This window comes from Saccopteryx leptura, chromosome 2, assembly GCF_036850995.1.
Source record: "Saccopteryx leptura isolate mSacLep1 chromosome 2, mSacLep1_pri_phased_curated, whole genome shotgun sequence".
In the NCBI taxonomy this organism is placed as follows: domain Eukaryota; kingdom Metazoa; phylum Chordata; class Mammalia; order Chiroptera; family Emballonuridae; genus Saccopteryx; species Saccopteryx leptura.
Genome location: NC_089504.1, coordinates 46,527,042 through 46,551,067, shown reverse-complemented (window position 1 = coordinate 46,551,067; position 24,026 = coordinate 46,527,042). Strand labels below are relative to the sequence as shown.

At 44.7% G+C, this 24,026-nt stretch overlaps 1 protein-coding gene across 3 annotated transcripts in view; it reads right to left on the bottom strand.

Moving 5' to 3' along the window:
• Positions 1 to 24,026, bottom strand: part of TLE1 (TLE family member 1, transcriptional corepressor) — an 89,616-nt gene that overhangs the window by 9,162 nt on the left and 56,428 nt on the right. For 2 of the 3 annotated variants that reach the window (XM_066367929.1, XM_066367930.1), the window contains exons 9-14: positions 21,774 to 21,890; positions 16,739 to 16,792; positions 16,095 to 16,247; positions 14,269 to 14,413; positions 13,090 to 13,280; positions 11,628 to 11,704 (exon numbers count right to left, since the gene is read on the bottom strand). In XM_066367929.1, coding sequence (XP_066224026.1) covers positions 11,628 to 11,704; positions 13,090 to 13,280; positions 14,269 to 14,413; positions 16,095 to 16,247; positions 16,739 to 16,792; positions 21,774 to 21,890 — 737 coding nt within the window. The remainder of the gene's footprint in view (positions 1 to 11,627; positions 11,705 to 13,089; positions 13,281 to 14,268; positions 14,414 to 16,094; positions 16,248 to 16,738; positions 16,793 to 21,773; positions 21,891 to 24,026) is intronic. The other variant, XM_066367931.1, reaches the window with a different exon arrangement.

The window sequence follows — 24,026 nt, the reverse complement described above, 5'->3', positions numbered from 1 at the left end:
AGGGGTAGGGGATGTGTCTGCCCTCTTCCTTCTTCCTGCTGCCTGAAATATGAGCAAAATGGCTGGAGCTCCAGCAGCCTTTTTGGGCTAAAAGGTGACTCTGAAGATGGAAATCAATTGCTGAGGGAGACAGAACAGAAAGATAAGACGCAGAGGCCTTGGTGACATTATGGAAGAAAGAAATAAACATTTATGTTATTTAAGCTTTTGTTTTCTTCTCCTGTTAAATACAAACCTAATCTTAGTTTTAGCACACATTTCTGTTTTCACACAAAAATCTGAACACATATTTTTCTCTAATATCAAAGTATTTAAACTCCCAGCACTCATCTATAGCAGGTGTTATAAAACAAACACAAAGATAAGACACTTTAGAGAATGGAAGTACTAATATTCTCGGCCCGACATCCAAACTGATGGAATACTGATGGAATTAAGCAGATGGCACTGAAGACAACTCCCACTTCCTTCTTGTTGGAAGCATCCCTTGGTGATCTAGAAGTTCAATATTAAACTTTCTCTATGTGTCCACATACATAAACAATAAATGAAGTTTGTAGAGTTCCCTCCCGATAACTCTCTAGGAATAATCTATGCACTCTCTGGAACTTGCTATTGGCACTTTGCAATCTTTTTACAGGTCTAAAGACCACGGGTGTTAATACAGAGTTTAAATTTTCATTTTAATGCTAACTCAAATTTTGTAAAATAACTTAGCAAGCTCAAAATTGAAAACTGATAAGATATCCTGTGTCTACTAGCCTGCACATAAAATCCACACACTTGCTTAGCTTTAAAAGAAAATATATGCTATTGTTTTTCCTTTATAAAAACAAAAGATCAAACACATGACTTTTAAAAGAACTCCCTGGCCCCCAAGAACACAATCTTAGATCTCTGTTATGTCCTAACAAACTAATATTAAATGGCTACTTGGCCCAAATCCTTAATGTTAGTCTTAATGTGAATAATTGAGCACATGAAATGGGAACCACACGGACTGCCCTAGGAAATAAATACACATCTAAAACAACTACAGCTCACAACCCTTAACGCCACCAAACCACTAACTCTCCTATTTTTTAATCCAATTGTATACTTTGATGTCCTTAGTAATGTATCAAATCCACATGGTATTTCAATACATGCACATTATATAGTTAAATTAGACCTATGCCATTTATCATATTTGAAATCAAATAACATTTTTATTGCTATTGAAGAAAACTTACACAAAATAATACTGAATATAAATTGTGATTGTAAAAAATTGAATTCGCCTGACATGTGGTGGCGCAGTGGGTAAAGCATTCGACCTGGAATGCTGAGGCTGCTGGTTCGAAACCCCAGCCTTGTAGGGTCGAGGCACACACAAGAAGCAACTGCTAAAAATTGATGCTTCCCACTCTACCCACCCCCTTTCTGTCTCTCTCCTCTCTCTAAAAATCAACAAATAAAATCTTAGAAAACAAAAGTAAAAAGAATGGAGTTAAACGTAGCTGGGTAGAACAATGGTTGGCATGGGGAGAGAAGAGCCAGCCTCTCATGGTCTGCTGTGCTATGGGCATCATGGCACAAGGGAAGGCTGGCCTCTCTGTCTGCCATAAATCAGCTTCTGTGCAGGCCGTGTTTCCATCAGGAGCCCTTGTGCCAATTCTGATTTCTAGAGGGACTTTCTTCCTGCCTCCACTGGAGCCCTGCTCACTACAGAGTTAAGCGTTCCAGATCAAAGCAGACGCACAAGGTACAGACGCAGCGCTGTCGTGTTATACCGTTGTCCTGGGGAGATACCATCTCGCTCCCAGGTGTCCTCTCTGAACTGCACAGGACGTTGGTGATCTTCACACGGAAGCAATTTCAAATCGATTCACTGTGCACTGAACTGCTGCTAGGACCTGCGAACAGTCGTCCGCCCTCGGGGAGACCCCCATGGATGTTAATATGTCAATCCGGGGGCCTCGGAGGAGGCTGCTGCTGCCCGCGGTGCCGAGAGCCCAATCAAATGAACAAACCAGAACGACGCCAAGGGCGAGAGGGTCTCAAAGAGGGGTGAACTGAAAGCAAAAACCAGGGGAGAAGACGAGACGGTCTGGAGTTAGTTATTAGTTATTCACCTGAGGCAGACCGGGACTGTCTGTGAGAAGAGGTCAGGCAGATGGCGCACCGTGACGATGTCAAAGGCAGCCCGAAGGAAACCTGCCTGCTCTTCTGACTGAGGAACTAGGAAAGGTGAAATCGGCCAGGAAGGGGAGTTTACAGAGAATATTCATGAGTATCTCTCAAGCCCAAATTCAGAAAAGAGGCCAGTCACAAAAGAATGCACATGGTGTGACTGCATTTACGGAAGTTCAATCATAGGCAAAAACCCCAAGTCTGAGGAATGGTTACCCTGGGCAACCAGAAGGTGAGCATCAACAGTGCTGTTGGGGAAAAGTCACTGAGCTATACACATACTATTCATGTATTTTCCTATATGTTGATCTCAACTAAAATCTTTAGATTCAATTGTGTACTCAAGATAAACTTGAGGGGAGGGCCCCTGACAGATGAACATGTTACACTAGGTCCACAGCCAAGTTGAGAGTTCAGACTTTGGTTTAAAAATGAACCTGAGATGCGAAGCTCCAGAGCACTGGCCTCACCACCTATCATGTGACCTATCATGCGTCTGTCTGCTGATCCACAATGTAGAAATAATAGTAAAATGTGAGGGTCGAAGGGGTTGTTGTAAAGATTAAGAGATCATAGCTAAAAGTGCAGAACACTCATGCAGAACTTGACACATGCAGGGGCCTCCCAGCAATGACAGTGTCATGTTAAACATTCCTGACTTTGAGAAGAGAGAGAGAATATGGTGAAACAAGGGCTCTTATCTGGACCAGTGGACAAGTGTGAGGGTCAGGGTCTGAGGAAAGGAAGGGAGGTGCAGGGTGGGAGTCAGGAGGCAGAGGGCAATATACAGGCATGAAAAGTCAGGAAGTTCAAAGACATAGGAGGGTGGGGAGACAGCACTTGGCAAAGAGGAGAATGATTGAGTAGGATTGTGGCAAACTGCGGGAAAGAAAGAACTGTCCCTGGAGTCTCACTAGAGCGACACGCTAAGGCCACCTACCTGTACCCAAGGAAGAAAATGGAGCCTCCACCCAGCATTCTGAACCAAGCACCTGCTGATCAGTATCTTAATGTGAAACCTGGTTTGTAGAACTGAAAAGAATCAAGCTCACTGGACATCACAGACATAAACACGAATGGAAATCACACATGTTCGGAGCAGGAGAATCCTCACTTACTGGGCACACAGCGCAGCGGAAGGAACTCAGAGTCCCCACCGGACTCCTTGCAGCACTGGTGGCAAACTGGAAAACAAGACTGTTCTGGGAAGCAGGGTGGTTTTTTCCTGGCAGGCTGGCTCCTGTTAATAAAACTAAGCTGTGTTCTGTGGCCAAAGGAAAACAGGTGTTTACAGATTTACTAGTTCACTGTAAATAGATAGAAACGGCAGCAGCAGAATCCAGTAAACAGCAATGAAGAACCACAGACCCTGGAGATAGTGGCTGTGGCCAAGGCCCTGCTGCCTGTGGCCTGAGCGCACTTGACATGGGATTTCTTGCTATACTATCAGGTATCAAAAGTTTGATCATGCCTTAAAACCCTTACTCACTGTTCAAGCTCTTTAGGGACCAAGCCCTTCACAATTAGGCCTCATTTCATGCAACCATCCTGTACCCTAAGCTCCCAGACACGTGGAATAGGCCAGTCCCCTAAAATCCTGGGGCTGTTGCCTCACCATGGTGTGCACAAACTGTTCCCTCCTGCCTAGAATAATAGCACCACCCCCTCTGAAGTGCACTCACTTCTTCCTTCCCTCACCTGCCACAACCTCCCCACCAGGCGGCACAATTCTCTTCCAGGATCCAACTTCATCCGCAGCCTCTCAACTATGGCACATCTCACGCTGTGACTATTTATCGCCCGTGCTTACATTTCTGTCTTTCTCAATCCACAGTTTTTCAGGGTCAGGTGGGATGACCACCAGCTAGCACAAAGCTGGCACACAGAAAATGAGTCTGAACACACCGAGTTGTTCACTGCCACCTCATCACTTGTAAACCGAAGCGTGAAAGGTTGGCCTGGCAAGAAAAGTCATCTACAACAAGAACGTGGAGAGTCCTCTGACCCCCTGGTTATGCCAGTCAACTTTCCCCATGACTGGTTGTCACACCCAATACCGCTGAGATGGTGTCAACTCTCGAAGCAGTCCCGAGAGCCGATGTGAACCGAAGGCAATGAAAGCAACTGTATTAATAAAATGAAACCAAAGCCTGAAGAACCCGAGGACGCTGGAACCTCCCAAAGCAAGCCGAGGTGGCGGCAGCTCAGGTCGCAGGCGGCAGGCCCGAGCCTGTGGCCTGTCGCTGGAAAGAATGCCGTCAGCTACAGGAAGTGAGGAGGCACAGGTGAGAGGCTCGGTTTAGTCACTAAGAAGATGTGGGGATCACACAGAACACTCAGGCATTATTTCCCTACTCTCATAATGCGCTGTGACAAAGCCTGCCCTGCAGACCTGGCTGCTGAGGTGGGGAGAAAATGAAGTTATGTGGGGAAGCACCTCCAGAAAAGATATGAAGTACACGGAGACTGGACCTGTGGTTCCCGCGTCCCAGAGGCAGCTCACTGCCCCTGATTATTCAGAGGAGGAGAAGCAGTACTGGAGCCAGTGATAGCCCACCTGGCTAATACGTGGAGGGAGCCAAGATTCAAGCCCAGGGCAGGCCAGTCACAAAAGTGGAGCCCTGACCTTTACCTTAGATTCCACAGGAGTACAGCCTTTGACATTTGGTGGAGACACCAACCCCTGCACAAAGAGAGACCTCAGGCAAATCGACACTATCAGTGCACCTCTGTATAGAGCCCTGGGCGCAGGAGGCTGGGCGGGCTGGGCGGGCCGGGGCATCTGGCTCATCCTAAAATAGAGGAGAAGAACCTCAGTCCTGACTCTGCAGGAGCCTCAGGCACTGGGATAGTGAAGGCAGCGCTGGGGAGTGGGAGGGTGTGCGCTGAGGTCACAAGAAAATCAGAGATATATTATTCCAAAATTTCAGCAAAAAATAGTTCCTCAGGTATTTCACTCACCTACTGCGGTAAAATCTCCCTCTGTGCCAAGATAACACGCTTGCCTTTAAACTTGCTTAAGGTCTGCATGTCTCACTCACAACATCTATAAAATCATTTACTTCTTTCACAAGGCGTTTCCAGTTTGGTGTCCCAACAGGGCAGAGAGGGCTTTAGTAACAATTAAGTGACAAGTTGAGGACTTCAAAGCATTAAGATAGAAAACTGTTTCCTTATGTCGTTCGTTCACTACAAATGACTATACTGCTATTCTCATTTTTTAAAAGGCAAATGCAGAAAAAGTAAATGGATATTAAAAAGTAAACTACTCGACAGAGAAAAGAAGAAATGGCCTAGTTGATAAACCTGTAGGCTCTCTGGCCAGAGTCAGCACTTACAAATCTGAGTTCTAAGTCCTTCTCCCCCATCAATTAAATCTTTCCAAACGTGTGGATGTGCTGAGGCAGCAACAAGGCTCCACTGCAGGACAAAGACACACACTGAGAGACTGCTGGGCCACAAGTGAGACAGATAGCAGTTTAAAATGGAGCCATTTCAAAGCTCAAATTAAAAAATTGTAGCCAAGAGTCCCACCACTACAGGCAAACAGCATTATCTACACAAGAACTGTGCAAACTACACTTGTATCTGATAAGCATCATTTTGAATAAGAGAAGAGGGAGAGAAGGGAGGGACAATTGTCCAGCAGCTAAACATATCTCACATCAAAAGAAGGGGCCTCACAAGTCAACATAATCTCAAGAAATCAGCTCCACATTCCCAGATCATCAAAGGGTAGAAAAACAGAAGTTAAACTAAACCCACATGGTGAGAATAAAGCACAAAACAGGCGTGCTACTTTCGGTATTTAATAGACAAAAACACCCAAATGTCATAACAGGTAAAAAAGAGGGCTAAATTAATTTTCCAATCCACCAAGTAAACCAGCTGTGGAATCTAGACATGGTCAACATAGGACTCAGAAGCAAACTCGGGGGGAGGGGGGTGCTGGCCACTGAAGTGTTGTCTTGGCTAGAAACCAGGGGTGGCCTCTCTTCTCTGCTGCAAAACATGTTTTCCTAAGAGGCAGTTTTACCCCAAACATAGTTAACATTTTCTTTTCACTTTAGGCTCCGAATACTAAAAGGTACTATAAAGATTTATTTAAACACTAAACAAGTGGGTGGAAGATGTCTCAATTACATGTCTAGCATTAAAACACAGGGTGAAGGAACCTGGAACTAAGCTGGAATCTTATGCCAAACTATTATTAGTCTGAGTTATCACTGGCCTCTAGGTGCTACTACGGGAGGCAGGTGGAGCGCAGCCCCGGTACTTATGGAGAAAAGCAGTGCTCCAGGGCTAGACAAAATCTTGGGGGAGTGGGAGGAAGAAGGCCTAAAGTATGACAAAGAGATGTCACCCTGACTAAATTTCCACATTTCTCTCATCAGTGATGCCGGCCAAGTAATACTAAATAAATCTCACATCGAGGGTTTGGAAACAAGTAGTCAGGACTTACTAGTTATAAACCAAGCACCACTTAACTCTAAGATGCAAAACACTCATTTCCTTTGGGAAGGCTGACTACCGGGGTCTCCACAGTCCTGGGCTCATCTCCCACCCGGTCAAGGCAGCAGACATTTGTTCGCTGAGTGTCTATGCTCAAAGGAGACTCTAGTGGGGAAGAAGCAGGCAGAAATGACATATAGACATGAATTTACTGGAGGCCAAAGTGTGACAAAGTGTCACGAGATGTCGCAAGGTGCTACTGGAGAGAAATCACGTATGGGAAGTCATCAGCACGGCCTCCTGAAGAAGGCAGCGACTACAGCGGTCTCTGAACAGAAAACACTGCTCCGGGAAGAGGAGAAGGCTGGGGAGAATGAGCCAGTCGGAGCGAGGGAGGAACCAAGGAGGAAGTGGCTGTTCCGTCAGGCCAGGGCACAAGATACAAACACAGACATGAGCCTAGAAAAGCAGGCTAGAGTGACAGTGCCACAAGGGCCTTGGATACCACAGCAGGGCCGACGTGCAGCTTCTGAAGACCTCCGAGGAAGAAATGGATCAGACCAGATAAAATACTTTAGAAAGGGAAGACTCATCAAGGGTTCTAATGACAAAATGGGCATAAAATAAGCGAGGATTTTAACAAATTAAAAGGCTGGGTAAAATGGGAGTTAAATAAAGAAGAAACAAAGGCTGAAGTTTGGGCTGAGATGTCAAAGAGATTGAGAATTATGCCTTCAACAAAGATGGAGAACTCAGGAAGACTGGTGGGAGAGAGAAAACGACCATGTCAACTGCGAAACCCGACTGGAGATCAGAGATGACTTTAACACCAAAACCAAGTTCAGAATAGTGAAATGATTCATCTTGCTCTAGCCCACTAAGATAAAAAGAATGTAGGCCACAGGGCCTTTTGAATATGCTGGTTCCTCCACCTAGAGTTTTATGTCTTGCTCCTATGGGGTTAATGAGCTCAGAAAACACTTCTGAGAATTCTTCCTTGACCCTCACCCCAACCCCCACCGTGGGACTAGCCTGTCACAAGCTTTCATAGAAGAGTTCCTCTCTGTCACAGCTCTTAAGTCAATTATAATTAGGCATTTTCTGTGTGTGATTATTTGATTAATGTTGTCTCTCCATCACTAGGCTGTAAGCTGCCAATAGGGTCCCCTATGCCTATGCAGCAAGTCCCGATGAAATCTGTGGAAGACAGGACAGGAGGGAGGGGACTATAGACTTTAGTGAGCAGATGGTACAGGAACCTGAAATCACATCCTACAAGATAGGGCTGAAGCATGGACGTAGTCAGCCAGGAGAGACGCCTCGTGGCAGATGGTGGTCTCCAAACATATCTGAAGAGCTGTCGTGGGGATGATGGATGAGCAGCACTCTGTGAGGTCTCAGGGGATAGAGGAAAGAATCAGGATTGATGGGTAAAAGTTCCAGGGAGACAGATCTCAGATCAAGGGCTGGAAGAGTTTTCACACAGCTGGAGAAAATAGACTGCTCCAGGTGGCACTGAGGCCCCGTCCCTAGACCATCCCTAGACACGCCTGGTCAGAGGTGCACAGCCACTTGGTGAGGCTACCCAGAGAAGACTTGAGCCCCCAATGATCACTTACACTGGAGGCATTTCAAGGTACCTCCAGCTCCAACGTTACTTGTCTGGCTGTACCACTTTTAGGAGGCAGTCATCCATTTGCACATGATTCCCCAAGCTCCCTGTGTTGGGAGCGTATCTCATTCTGTTCCCAACAACCTACCCTGTCTGCCCCCTTTCCCTGTGGGCTCATTCCTTCCTGCACAAGCTTCAGTTTTCAGTGTGCCCGTCTCACCACAGGAAGCCCTGCCATTCCTAATTTTGGTCAGTCTTTACCACTGTCTTCACAGCACTTATCACTGATCAAAACCATAACTAAAGTAGTCATTGTTCCTGTAAGGTCTCCACCATTATCCGTGGGCCCCCCAGGCAGGGAGGTGAATGTTCTCTTGCCTGGAGCATGCCCAGCACCCAGCACTAGGCTTGCCACCCAATTCTCACGCAAACATCCTTGAATAGCCATCCAAATATTTTGCTTGGTATTTCTCAGAGAATGACACTTGCAAAGCCTTTCTCACTTTGTTCATCCAACTCAGAACATACTGATTTGTCACCTTTCTCTTAAGTGTCTCAGACCAGTGCTGTTTAAAGTGAGGTCTGCAGACATTTGCCATTATACACTCATGGGAGAAAAGTTTGTACAACCACAGTCAGTTCATGACTCTTGCACTAAAAAACTGGGATAATTTGTACCCCGCACCACCACCTACCCCATTCACCTGTGTTGTATGTAACAAGACTATCAATCTGCAGTACTAGGAAAAAACTGGTCTGTCATCACCACTGCTTGCGAGGCACTGCCTCAGGCAGCATTACTTCACTAACCGGTGAGAACAGTTACTAATTAATGGATTGATGTGGGAGTGAGCCTGGAGAACCCAGATCCTGGCGAAGGGAAGTTCATTTTGCCCTCTGACATTAACTCCATCCTGCTCACATCCTATGCTCACACCTCACACTTGAAAGAGAATCCTAAAATAATACATTTTAATAGTTTTAGCAATGACTGCTCAGAGCCAGAGACCAACAGCCAATAGCCACTTGACTGAGGGGAAGGAGAAAAAAGCACCCTCTCACAACTTTGTCACTGAGCCCACTGTCCTTGTCCTAAGCACCTCATATCCTATTTATGCTGCTGTGAACACAAACCCAAGGTGCTCACAAGCCAAGCACATGAACATTTTGGCTCTAAAACATGACACCAGTAGTTGCTCACCGAAGGTTTAAACTTGTGTCTAATCACATTATTAACACATACAACACTGAATACAAACACTCTCAACACTGTATACAAACACATGCCACACACAAATACAATGATAAGGAACTGGGTCTCTGTTAACCGTCCCCTACACACCAGCTATAAGGACCAACACTATTTCAGAGCTCTGCCCACATTCCCGCTCAAGGACCTCACATATCCCATTCAAAGTAGGGTCTTGGCAGCGGGGCACACCTCCAGCCAAAGACTCTGAAATGGCTTTCTTTCATGGTTGGCTGAATTTAGCTTTATTGGCCCATTCTTTCTCCAAAGAGTCATAGTGACTAATAATTACTGCCTTTTATTATTATTTTATCATTGCCCTTTATCAACTCACCAGGCAGCAGGCCACACCACAGATACTCTGTTAGCAAACACATAAAAGAAAACCCGTAAGTGCCCAAGGACATCCTGGGCTGGCCGCGGGCAGCACACCCAAGAGCACACACAGCAGAACAGCTCATGGGTATCTAATCGGAAGGAACCTACAAGCTAAGTCAGCATTTGCAACACTGTCCAGCTCTGCAACCCTGCTCTTCCCTGGGCCTAGATGTCACCTTCAATCTACTAGTCCCTAGGGTAGAGGAAAGCCTCATATCATCATCATCATCATCATCATCAATCCAACTACTAAGAAGTAGATACTATAATGCACGAAGTTTGCAGTAAGAGAATTTGGCTTTCCTAAGAGCAGGTGATGGGAATAAAGAATTCCATTTTTAGCCCTGGCCGGTTGGCTCAGCGGTAGAGCATCGGCCTAGCGTGCAGAGGACCTGGGTTCGATTCCCGGCCAGGGCACACAGGAGAAGCGCCCATTTGCTTCTCCACCCCTCCGCCGCGCCTTCCTCTCTGTCTCTCTCTTCCCCTCCTGCAGCCAAGGCTCCATTGGAGCAAAGATGGCCCGGGCGCTGGGGATGGCTCTGTGGCCTCTGCCCCAGGCGCTAGAGTGGCTCTGGTCGCAACATGGCGACGCCCAGGAGGGGCAGAGCATCGCCCCCTGGTGGGCAGAGCTTCGCCCCATGGTGGGCGTGCTCGGTGGATCCCGGTCGGGTGCATGCGGGAGTCTGTCTGACTGTCTCTCCCTGTTTCCAGCTTCAGAAAAATGCAAAAAAAAAAAAAAAGAATTCCATTTTTCCTCATGCCCCTGGTTTTGCTGAAACAAGGCTCCAATCAGAATCAAACAAAGATGACCAGGCAGTTGAATGGACCACTTAAAATCATGCAGTAATAATGTTGGCTTTCAACTTTAATTTATGTTTTCCTTATAAACACACAAAGATAAAGGGTAGAACAGAAATAAACTGAAAGCCCACGACATGTATCCCTATTTAGGAAAATCAAACAGTAACAAGCCTTCTGCCATCTTCTATCCCAGGGAAATGCAGAGAACTTGCTGGGAAGTAAGACATATTTCAATTTTGCCTCATACAAAAATTGAGAACTTCAGGAATTCTTTGAAATCACATTTCTAGTGCCTAACATTATAAGAAACAAATGATTTCAACTGACTCTGGAGGAATAACCAACAGGGTTTTTCGAATGCTGAACGCTCTTTTGCCCTTGAATCTATCCTTCATGCCTTCCCACAGAGCTGCTCTGCTTTTCCTAATTCCGGACGCTGCAGAGCAAGGTGCTCAGCAAAACTCTGCTTGGAGGCCAACATATCCTTTGCACAACTCCCTTTTCCACCAAAAGGAAAAGGTAGCACTGAGCTGGGTACAGAGACAACACGTCTCTAATTTCTGAGATGTCGAGAGTTCGTGACAGCTCACTGCCCACAACACAGTCCTGCTGAAAATCCCCTGCAGCGACCCTCTAACCACAGAGCGGGCAGAGCCGCTTTCTGAAGAAGGCTCAAGGGAGGAGGGCCAACCGCACCTGGTTCTTGCAGCCCTCCTCGCCCTGCCTCCCAGTTTCTCGCCAGAAATAACTAAATGCATGAGCTCACCCACAGTGAGAAGACAGAGGCATGACACCTACAAGGTGCTTATTTATAGCAAGTGTTAACACTCCCCAGGAAAAGACACTAGAAATCTCCTTGGAAACGCCCAGGCCTGTGCTCCCTTTGGAATTCTAGTCTGCTAATACCCATGACTAAGTTACCGCCTTGAAAATAAAACCGAGGAGGGAGAGAGAGGTACTTACGGTTTCCCCCCAGGGATTCCTGCCAAGTTGGGAGGGATCGTAGGTACTCGCATGTGAGGGGGAGGATCAAACCCAACCTAGAAACAAAGTAAGGCATCTCAGACTCGGATTATACAGGGGAGGCACTTTGTGAACATTTCTATAGACTCCTCACTGGAAACTCATAGATTCCCAAAGCAACATAAACAGGAACATGTGCTAGCATTTTCCAAAGTAAATATTATAATACAAGAAGGAATACAACCACCTCTAACTACTACAGGGCATACTTCTTTTGGGGGAGGTGGAATGGAGTGTGATCTCTTGTGCACTATGAACCAGCCTCTCATGGTTAATACTTCCTGTGAACTTAGGTTATTCTGCCTTGTCCAAGCAAGCACACAGAGCAGTATGCTGTCTCAGCCAGCATTTCTCAACCCGGCCACTATCGACACTGTGGGCCAGATAGTTCTCTGTTGGCGGCTGTCCTGCAGAAGGAAGGACGTTTAGCAGCATCCTTGGACGCTACCCTCTAAGTTCCAAAGCATCCTCCAGTTGTGACAATCAAAGTATCTTTAGACATTACCGAATGTCCCTAGCAGGCAAAATCTCCCCCACTGGTGTGAGTTAATCCTTAAGGATTCATACATGGTTTTGCACCTTAATGACAGTACCTAGTCCCTCAATTGCCCACTTGGCTTTAAACTATCCTGCCCTCCACTGCAGTGCCTTCCCTCCTAGTGCAACATAAAGGAAGAACCAATAAACTTGACTCTCACTCCAAGTTACTGGCAGTAATGTTATTTTACAAGGGGAGAGGAGAGAAATGCACATGACAGACTTCAAACAACCATGAGAAAATAGTTACAGACTTTTATTTGCTATGGGTTATCATCTATCCCCATTTACTGGTACAGTCAAGGGTCCCACATTCAGTTTTGCCCGTCACATGCAGTCCTGCGTCTTCCTGGTCAAAAACGAGCCGTTCACACAGAGGCACAGGGACAACGCACCCTGGGATTTCAGTCCCTCTTTGTGTTTCCGCCTGCTACACTTAGATCACTTCTTACACCTAAGCCACACTTTGGGGTATAAACTAATACAGGCATGGAAAAATAAAAGTTATGGCTTCTCAAGTATTTTCTCCTAAGAATTAAAGGGGAAAAAAAAACCCTCAAGAAAATGAATGAAAAGGCTTCTGTGAGCTACTTGAGTCATTTCATCGCCTTCCAAAAAAAAAAAAACTACTTTAGTGGGAGAAAACCAGATGTCCTCTGAACCGCTAACGTGGCTCCTAAACACTGCCTTTTTCATCCACAAACACAGGAAAGCAAGGAGCGTTCAGCCATAACTGAATGAAGTGGCAAGTGGATGAACACAAGACGAAGGTGGGCACTGTGAGGACACTGAGTCTTTGTTTCCGAGGCATGGGGGCTGCCGCCCAGGCCCACATCTGGCTCTCTGAGCTCCCACAGTCACTTACCATAGGGGGCCGCCCATAGGCCACCACTGCAGCCGCGGCGGCCGCAGCGCTCATCTGCGGGGACATGTTGTGGAGGCTGGCATAGGCGGCCCCGGGGCTGGTCAGCTCGCCGTTCATGCCCGCGTGGGGCACCATCCCGAATGGGGCTGGGTACGGGCCGGGCACTGCCAGTGGCGTCCTCAGGCCGGCTGCTGCAAGAAAGCACAAGCCACACATGACTCAACTGTCCACTCAGATCCAGCTGGAGGGCCATTCAGTCGGGGAAGGAAAAGGAGAGGAGGCTGGGGGCTGGTTAATCACCTTCAGTTTGTACAAAGGATCCCTTCTTCCCCAGAGCTCAACCTGCCTCTGGGAAAGAACAGACCCCAGGGGACGCGCTGCCCACACATTTCCTCCTTGGTGGCCCTGGGTAGCCAGGGGGAATTTAAGCAGCAGAACTGCACCCAATTCACACAACGCAAACCGAGGCACAGACATTCCCTGATCACCTGACTTAACTCAAAAGGTGTTCTTGATCAAATCCAAGCTTTCTCCTTCAGTCCGAACTTTCCATTCCCTGGGACCAACTCCAAATACAAACCGATCCTGGATTTACGGAACCAGAGCACGGGTTGAGAAGGAATATTCTGGTGCCTCTTTTCCTTCTGGGCCCTGGATGTTACTTTTTCTTTCCCAGGGAGGAAGGTCAAGCTGAAAATCAGGAGTTTATTCACAAGCTGGAGTCCCAGTGAAACTCTCCCAATGTCTGCTGAAGGAGAGGTTTCTGATTCCTGACGGGCCGGCAGAAAACCAGCCAATTAAATAAGCAAGAAACACACTTGGGCCGGCCAGACGGGCTGTTTCAGTCAATATTAGCAAACTCAAAACACACAATGATAGTTTGGGAAGGAGCTTATATTCAGAATAATTATCAGAAATGTTATTGAAGTCCCTTGGATTTGGATTATTTGGAAATGAAAGAAAACCAAATGTAAACAGTTGGAGATTGAACAGGGTGCAGCTGCTGAAACCCAGGGATGAGCGTCTGTTTCTTATCATGGCTTTTCAGAGATTAGGAAGGAGGGAGGCAGGAGGTAAGAACATTTCACGTTCACGGGGAAATTGCGTCACAATGTGAACAGATGACGAATCTAGCTGAGAAGGGAAAAACAAGACAAAGCACCAGAGGCGATGCCCTACCCGCTTGGTTAACGAGGGGGTCCATGGCTGGAGGCTTGCCGAGGCCTGGACGGAGTCCTGGAGTGGTGCTGGTGCCCGGCGTTGGCATGTCGCTCCGAGGCGTCGGTGTGCTGGATTTCAGAACAGGCGTGCTGGCTTTTTCATGCTGGTATCATTAAACAAATTAAATGAGTATTATTTTTAATCCAAGCCATATTACACAATTTATCACAACAGCAGCTGGGACACTGGGCACCTTCTAGCTACTCCCTCAGCCAATTTTCATAAATCCACACAATGTTGACAGCATTAAATTGTGAGCGAGAAATGTTGACCTTTCCTCTTCCTGCCAGAATTAAAACGCTAGCTAAAGACAGAGAACACAATCACACTTCTTCCTCCGCAGATTTTATTTTAAAAAGTATTTTTCCATCAGGCTTGTGGACTTTGGCTGTAGGCCAAGTTAGAAGGATGACCATCCAAAGGAAAGCTTCTGGTCACTCAGAAACAAATGCCTGTTCACCAAGAATGTCAGAGGGAAGACCTCTTTTCCAATCTTGCCTTTAAAGGCAGTAGGAATGAGACTAACGGTGAGAGACAGCAAAGCCGCTGATTTTAAGAAACATAAACCAGCATCCCTCGACTTGTGCCGTCAGTGTGTTTGAGAGATGTGCCTAAAATGAACAGAGAGCCCTTTGGAGTTAAGCATCATTGCCCACTTGCCTGTATCATCAGTGTGGACCCCTAGTACAGAAGACAAGACTATAGCAGGATTATAGAGCATCTCCTTGTGCTTCTCAACCTTTCACTGAGACGTGCTTCGGTGCAGTAGGGAAGAACTCGGGCTAGAGAGACACCCAGCTCTGTCTGGCTTTGAACTGGACGGGCTATATAAACTGGCAAGTTCCTCAGGCTTCCCTCCCCATCAGAGAAATGGCATAATGAGTACAGACACGTGTAAGGATTAGTGGCCGGGTTCTTATAGCTCAGTTAGTGTGAGGTAAAGGATGACATGCTCCACAGTGTCTGCGGAATGACTGAAAGGAAACGGGCTCTGCGGCATGCCCTTCCTCTACCCCAGGGGGCGGGAACCTATGGCTCGCGAGCCAGGTGTGGCTCTTTTGATGGCTGCATCTGGCTCACAGAAAATCTTTAATAAAAAAAATAATAATAATGTTAAAAATATAAAACATTCTCATGTATTACAATCCATTCATTTCCTACCGCTCATGTTCATGGTTGCGGCTGGCTGGAGCCAAGCACAGCTGTCCTCTGGGACAACACCAAATTTTTATTGGATAATGCATAACGTACACGGGTCGTTGTATGGCTCTCACAGAATTATATTTTATTTTAAAATATGTGGCGTTCATGGCTCTCTCAGCCAAAAAGGTTCCCGACCCCTGCTCTACCAGTTCCGGGGTTCCCCCAGTGCTGCCATGTGTATGTACATCACCAAACTGACCAGCAGCCTGATCACAACGTGCCCCTACAGGGTGGTTCAGTCAAAACCAGGCAAAAACAGACAGCTTAAGAAAACGAAGGCTTCTCAGGACCTAAGAGGTTTGAACCATTTGCTAACTGGGAAGTTTCTGAGAGCCTGTGCTAGGAACATATCCCCCAAGTAGGAAGGTAACAGACAGGGAAGCTTCTCTCTAATCATGGCTCAAAAGAGACAAATGAGGGGAAAAGTAACCCTGTATGGGAACAAATAACAGAAGAATGAGTGTCGCTTCTGACCACTTAAACATATTCTCAATCAGTAAAAACCCTACATGTCAAATACATTAGGGTCCACAAAGAAAACTCAACTGATAAATAGGCAAGTGAGAGTTCTTATTACCTACCAAGCTCATTTCTTTGGATTTCAAAGAAGTGGAACTTCCCGAGGAGGCTGTCGACGCGGGGCTGCTGGAAGCATCTTTCTTTAGCAGGCGGGTTTTGTCGATCCCGTTTTCCCTGGGCGAGTGGGCAGGGCTTGCTCTTGGAGAAGAAGGGTCCTCAACAAGCAGAAGCAAAGTTTCCATGATTTTGCTTACAAGGGACAGGTCTTTCCCTTACACACTCCTATTTCCACACTAACTGTTTAAAGTAAAGGAAATGCTGAAAGTCCTTCAGATTTAGGGGACACGAGGGCGTGCGCAGACACTGTTTAAATTAAAAGGATGGTGTTTGCAAATACACTCAGATTAGATACCATAAAGAAAAAAAAATCTAAGAACACTCATATCCCTCTTCATGCTTATTACTTTGCCCAGAGGGCACAGGAAGAAAATGAGCACCAGAAACCCAATTCAGGAATCCAAAATAATGAAGGAAACAGATTTTCTTTTTTAAAGAAAAAAAAAAGTTCAAGTCAGAGCATTATTGTTCCATCCATGAACAATCATTAAGTTCTTAATGTATAAAGGTGCAAGACACCAACATACTGCGGGCTCCACTTTTTTCCTCACAAGTCAATCTGAACATAAGTGATAAAGAGAATGGTTACCTCATTAGACACATCCACAACTAAATTGTCATCGCTTTTGTCACCATCGCTGTCCTGGGGGGAAAAATGTTTTAACACCATTTATTAAAGGGTTGAGGCCCAGTTAAACTTCTATAGTTCTTGGTATCGGGCAGACTATAAAAATACCTGAGATATGCCTACAGGCTCCTTTCCAGATGCCAGCCCCAGTAATTAATCCCCCTTCTCCCCTTCTTATCTGACCCGAGGCTACACAAAGTCCCGGGCAGGAATTCTGTTGCAATAGCATACCAGTTATATAATCAGCCGCAGTGGAGGCTTGGCACATAGTAAGGGCTCAATAAATGTTTGCAAGCCGAATCTCCCTTCTAATATGAAATTCGCATTGTATCAGAGGTCTTTTCCCATTGGATTTCAAATTAAGAACATAATTTCATGTCACTGCTTTTATGTGTATAACCTTGAAGATAGCCAACAAATCTGATGTTCATAGACACTTAATAATTATATAGACAAACTCAAACCATGTTCCCATGGGATGACTGATAACTGCAAAAAATAAAACAAAGCAAACAAAAAACTAAAAACAACAAAGCTAGTTACTGACTGGAATAACATACCAAGATCTGACCTCATGTTAAGAATAAACGTCTTTAGCAATCAGCTTGGAATATTTTTGGAGACAGAAGGAACAGGCAGGATGGCAGGATCTGGAGGGCACCACCAGCCTGCGGCAGGGCTTCTCGCTTTGTCTCTTCATAAAGTCAGACAATTTGGTAATCAGAGGAAACTCCAAGGTTGCACTGAGTTTGAAAAAGCTTCAGAGAACTGTCCAATTTAATGATGTGATCAGTCCTACAAGTTTGAGGCTAGCTGATAAAGAATACTTAACTTTCTTAGCCAAAAGACCTGGTGTTCTTTAGTGCCCTGGTTGGCAAACTGTGGCTCGCGAGGCACATGCGGCTCTTCCACAAAATACCACATGCGGGCGCTACCTCAATAAGGAATGTACCTACCTATATAGTTTAAGTTTAAAAAGTTTGGCTCTGGCTCTCAAAAGAAATTTCAATCATTGTACTGTTGATAATTTGGCTCTGTTGACTAATGAGTTTGCCGACCACTGCTAGTGCAAAGTGATACGATGACCATACGGAAAAAGTAGGTATTGCAATGGGTCCTATTTCTCAAAAAGAAGTAGGCCAGTGATTTATAATCTAACCAGTCCTTTCACTGATGTCATTGTTAATTAATGATATACAAATAATTTTTGAAAAGTATTATTACAGTGCAAATATTAACCACATTGGCCTTCTGTGGGATACAAGTCCAGCCTAGAAAGTTACACTAAAAAAAACGCTTTGCCCTCTGATTGCATTTATTGGCTTGACACTGGTTAACAAAATTATACAGGTTTCAGGTATACAATACTATAAAACGACATCTGTACACTGTATTGTGTGTTCACTACCCCAAGTCAAGTCTCCTTCTACCACCATTTATCCCCTCCAACACATTACCTTGCATTTTAACCCTTTGAGTACGAACATTCATTACGTCCTCGTGCCTCCTCAACATCAGATAACAAAAATTTTTATTTTAAAAATGCGTAAGGTAACATTTAAAAAAAGCAAATGTATGTTCTTCTTGTTTCCATAAATTGGTTATCAAACAAACATGATTTAAGTTAATAAAACTGTAAATAGAACTAATTTTATTTTTTGGAAAAAAAAAAACCTCACTCCCGGGGGTCAGAGAGCATTTAAAAACTCACTATTCAAAGGGGTAAAGTCACATCTTAGGTTGTTTTTTTTTCTTTATTTACACACACACACACACACACACACACACGGGGTCTACCAGAAAGTTCTGTCTGTTTTTGGAATAAAACATTAGGTTGTTTTTTTTTCTTTATTTACACACACACACACACACACACACACACACACACACACACACACACACACACACGGGGTCTACCAGAAAGTTCTGTCTGTTTTTGGAATAAAACAAAATACAAATTTTTCTTACCGTCAATCAACTTTATTAAATAATATATTTCCACACCAATCCTATCTTCCGAATATGGTCCAAAATGGTTTGGTGAGCTGAATTAAGCCTTTCTGTGATCTCCGATGTTGTCAGAAAAGGATCTTGCTCCAACATGGTCTTAACAACATCGTCATTGATAAAAGATGGTCGCCCAGAACGTGGCTTATCAGAAAGGTCGAAATCACCTGTTTTGAATTTTTCGAACCATCTTCTGCATGTCCTATCAAAAACTGTACCTTCAACAAACACTTTCAATAAACTTCTACATGCTTCTGTAGCATTTCTTCCTTGTTGAAATTCATATACAATACAGTGGTGTAAATGAACTTTATCAGTAGCCATGGGTACACTATCGCTTCACACATAAGACTAACGTGAATCAACTTTGTTTTAGTTAATTTGCTACGTCAGTATGTATACATTAAGTGATAAAAATAGAGAGGCACACATGCGCCAAATAAACATGTGCTTACTATGTGTCGAAACTTGTTTTGATAGAAACGGACAGAACTTTCCGGTAGACCATATATATATATATATATATTTTTTTTTTTTTTTTTTTTTTCACAGAGACATCGAGAGAGAGTCAGAAAGAGGGATAGATAGGGACAAACAGACAGGAACGAAGAGAGATGAGAAGCATCAATCATCAGTTTTCCGTTGTGACACCTTAGTTGTTCATTGATTGCTTTCTCATATGTGCCTTGACCATGGGCCTTTAGCAGACTGAGTAACCCCTTGCTCAAGCCAGCGATCTTGGGTCCAAGCTGGTGAGCTTTGCTCAAACCAGATGAGCCCGCACTCAAGCTGGCGACCTCGGGGACCTCTATCCACTGCGCCACTGGTCAGGCTTAGGTGTTTTTTCTAACCATAATTAGGGCATTATATGTGGGAGACTTAATTTACTTTCTCCAATAATATGTAACTTTAGACACTCTTATAAAGGCATCATGCAGTTCACTAGTTAACAACATAAAATTATAACCAATGAGAAAGCCTGGGTAATTCTAAATAGTCCATTTTAAAAAATGTTTTCATGTAATAAAAGAAAATATTAATAGTAAAGAAAATTTGCTTTCTATTAGTAAAATCCACAGAAAACCATGAATGCTTTCAGATGTACAGAACCCAAGGATGGTGTGGTGAAAAATATAAGCTAAAAGTGTTTCCCTTTTAGAAAAAAAAAATGTATTTTAAAAAATAGTTAATGTAAAAAAAAAAAAGTTAATGTAGTATATATATATATATATCAATCAAACTGGCAAAAAGTAGGAAACAACTAATTTATTACAATAGGACATTGAAGTGAATCTGTTAAGTATTCTGTAATTTTAATCTTAACTTTGTACTAAACCCATCTGCAAGCATAAACCTTGATATGCTAGTATATGCCTGTTAAGGGTCTGAGGCCTTTGCCCCAGATTCTTCTACAATCTACATCACCTCAATACATCACCCTCAACCATCTATAAAACTAGACATACATGCCCATTACAAAGCAGTCATGCTGAGCTATGGATTGTAGCTCACCCGTGATTAAATAACTTGCACACACAAGCAGAAACAACTTGGAATTGTATCAGCAAATTTCTTCCTCATATCATGGACCTTCTCTCTAGCATGTTAACTAACAATTGAGGCTGTATATAAAAGTACCCGTATGGGACACTAGCTCTGGGCAAAAGATAAGGGGCAAATATTATGTGCTAAAAGGCTTGGGCTGGGGAGGACCTAAAACCTGTTTCTTAGGATATTATAGCACAAAGTGTAGATGAATTCAAAGGACCTCTGACAAAATATTTCCTCCTAAGTTTCAGTTTGGGAATCCTAGCATAGTGATTAAGAGATGGATTCTGGAGTCAGACTGCCTCCAGGTTCAGCCACTAACTCTAACCTTAAGCAAATCACTTACAAGTTTTGTGCTTCAGTTTCTTTATAAAGTGGAGGCGATGGCACCAAATTCACAGAGTTGTCTTAGAGTTAAATGAAACAATCCATGTAAAAGCACCCAGCAGCTGAAACTAACTTGAGCTATTGCTCAAGAAACGCTACCCACTGTTAGCTACAGGCGTGAGCCAGCCAGTGGGAGGCAGAGATGCCTAGTGGGTAAACTTCACATGGCCTGCACACCAGTCAGCCAGAGGGAGACACTTCTTCCTCCAGAAGCAACAGGAAGTGGCCTGGTTCAGCTTTCTACTCTCATATTATTCCTGAGAATGTGTCCGTCTTGAAACAGACACTTGGGAACACACAAGGAAATTCCAAGTTATCTGTCAGCTGAAATGTTTCTGATGCCAAGAACAGAACCAACAAGCATTTGGCGTGGTATGCTCTCCCCGTGAATGCGGTTTCAGCTAGCTTTGAGTCAACAGTCCTCACCCCATCAACCAGTCACGCGACCTCACCTGCAGGACCTCAGTTATACACCTCTAATACTTCTTCCATTATTACCACTCAACTGCTTGCTATGCAAGAGGGTAAACTCTGCCTGAAGACCAAACAGCCTGAATATACTATCACAAGAGCATCCAAAAGGTACTTCGTGACACTACAAATCTTACCCTGATCATTTTTAGCAGCATACCCCACCAAATTTGCAAGGCCCAGGAAAAAATGAAAATGCAAGACCTTGTTAAAAATTGAGGATGTGAAGAAGGCTGAAAGTGGAGCATTAGATGCAAGAGTGAGACAGGCCCCTTTCCCACACGGGGCCCTGTGCAGCTGCGCCGTCCGCACACCATGACACCATGAGGCCAGCCTGCATTCCTAATCCCCGCTTCAGAGTAATGAAGGCAGGGAGCCCAACACTCAATACTGAGCCTGGCAGAAGCATAATTTACAGTTCTAGAGGGAAATAAAATCCTGTAATGTAAGAATCTATCTTCTTTATAGCATTATTTTAAGGGATGTGTATTATCACTACGATCTTAAGAGCATGTCTGTACCCGCACATAAGAAAATAAGCAAGTAAGCAACAAACACTATTTCAAGTTCTCTATTTACTTACATAGTGGCTGGAGTCCTTATCATCCACCTTTCTTTTTTTGATGTCGTTGGAAAACTCGGGCCCATTTCTGCGTTTATCTGTGCCTCTTAGACTGTCTGGGACCAGGAGGGAATTACTCTGCAAGACAAAAAAATTAATCAAAGATTTCTTCCCGGATCTCTTTGTACACATGAAAACTCAACCTGAATGTGATAGCTGTTTCGGAAAGGTGATGCCTACACTGCCTTTCATTCCATTTAATTCATCTCCTCTGAAGACTTGGATGGCAAGCATTTATAGAACTTCAAGTGCTTTAAAAGGGGAGACCCTGACTATGCAATCAAACTATCCTTCAGGCGCTACTCCATTCCGTTAACTGTTGGAGAAATGGGAGCCTGCTGTTTCTATGTGGATGTATTTTTATTCTTTCCCACTGTGACTTCCTGGTCAAGAATGTGAATGGCCTGAGTAAAACCTGAGGTTACTCTATTAGACTTACTCCGTGACTGCAATACTCAGTGTGGACAGCTCTAAAAAAACCACAAAGAGAATAGGTGGGATTAGCAGCATGGTTTCCTAAAAGACAAATCAACACTTTCCACAGCAACCATGAAGAAACGCCTTTTGAATTCTTGTAATTTATTGTTGAAAATAAGATTTGATGTTCCTCGCCAAAAGCATGGAAATTTAAGACCCAAAGAGGGAATTTCAGCCAGTGAATGTTCAACAGCCAGGCCAGTTCCCACACATAAAAGCAGGAATGAGGACTAATCTTTTCCACAAACCACACAGGATTCATTCGCATGTGCCGAGTACAAGTTGTTGACCCGAAGAAAAGAAGCATTTTAGATATTTGGGGGGGTCACATGGCATGATCTGACAGCCCGTCAGTTCTCATCTCCTCTAGGCTAACGCATCAGAACATGTTACAATGAGTTATTTTAAGTGCCAGATTAGCATATGCAAGGGGGCAATTTGTTCAGTGATGTGTTACTGCCTTGAACAATGCTGAACAAGCTGTGCAAAAGCCTCCTTTCACAAAGCAGACAACCCTGATTTTTGAAAGATGTTGGAGAAGGAAGGAGGGTGCCCAGGGCCAACAGACAATCATGTTACCTTTCTCTGCCACAACTTAGGAAAGTCTGAGGAAAATCTTTGCATTAGACCACTTCTCCTGCCATCGTATGCACCAGCCGCAAATCTTTTCTGCACATTTTTAACCACCACCAGTATTCCTTCCTAACTAGCCTGCAGTAATCAACCTGATGGCTGGTTCCCAAAGCTCCCTGGTGACAACTGCGGACCCCACCATAGGGGCACCCACAGCTCAACCACATGCAGGAGGAAATAAAAGCTGGGAACCAGAAAGCAATCTGAAGCCTCTTTCCCCACATCAGAGGCTGACTGACATGAGCCGAGTTTCTCATTCATGACTGTTCAAGCTACACAAATGCCACGAGGCCTACAGAGAAACAGGGGGAGGGGCCAATGCCAATGCAATAATACAGACACTCAAGGTAATGTCTCTGGCACAGGGTGGGGGACTGAAAGGTGAGCTGCCTGGATCCCTGAACTCATTACCTTGGCAAATGTTTGCTATAAATGAACCCCTCCAACCCAGACCCATGCTGCCTGACAAACTACAGAGACTTAACAAAAGTTTTGCAAGTGCTAAAGGTGCACTTAGAAAAGCTGAGCCAAGGTAAGAAGTAGCCCTTTGTGCTGAAACATAAAATGTGTCCAAATACACCTGTTATAGGTTGTATCAGCCCCAAAGTGTCCTCTTCCAGACTGAGCAGATACATTTAAGGACAGGGCTGTATCAACTTTCTATCTGCCCCCATGCCCAGAACCTAGAGTTGGTGTCCATTGGTAATTTTAAAGTCTCTTGTCATTTCGCCTTTGTTGCCCTTCTGCTGTCCCTAGCACTGGGCATCCAAATAACTTGGCTATTCTTTCTTTTCCCTTAGGTGAGAAGCAGGGAGGCTGAGTGACAGACTCTCACGTGTGCCCTAACAGGGATCTACCCAGCAAGCCCCCTACAGGGAGAATTCTCTGCCCACCTGTGGCCATTGCTCTGTTGTTTGGCAACTGAGCTATTTTAACACCTGAGGCAAGGCCACACTATGAGCCATCCTCAGTGCCTGGGGTCAACTTGCTCCAAATGGGCCATCGCTGTGGGAGAAGAACAGAGAGAGAGAGAAAGAAAGAGAGAGAGAAAAAAGAGAGAGAAAAGAGAGAGAGAGAGAGAGTAGGGAAAAGTAGAGGGATGGA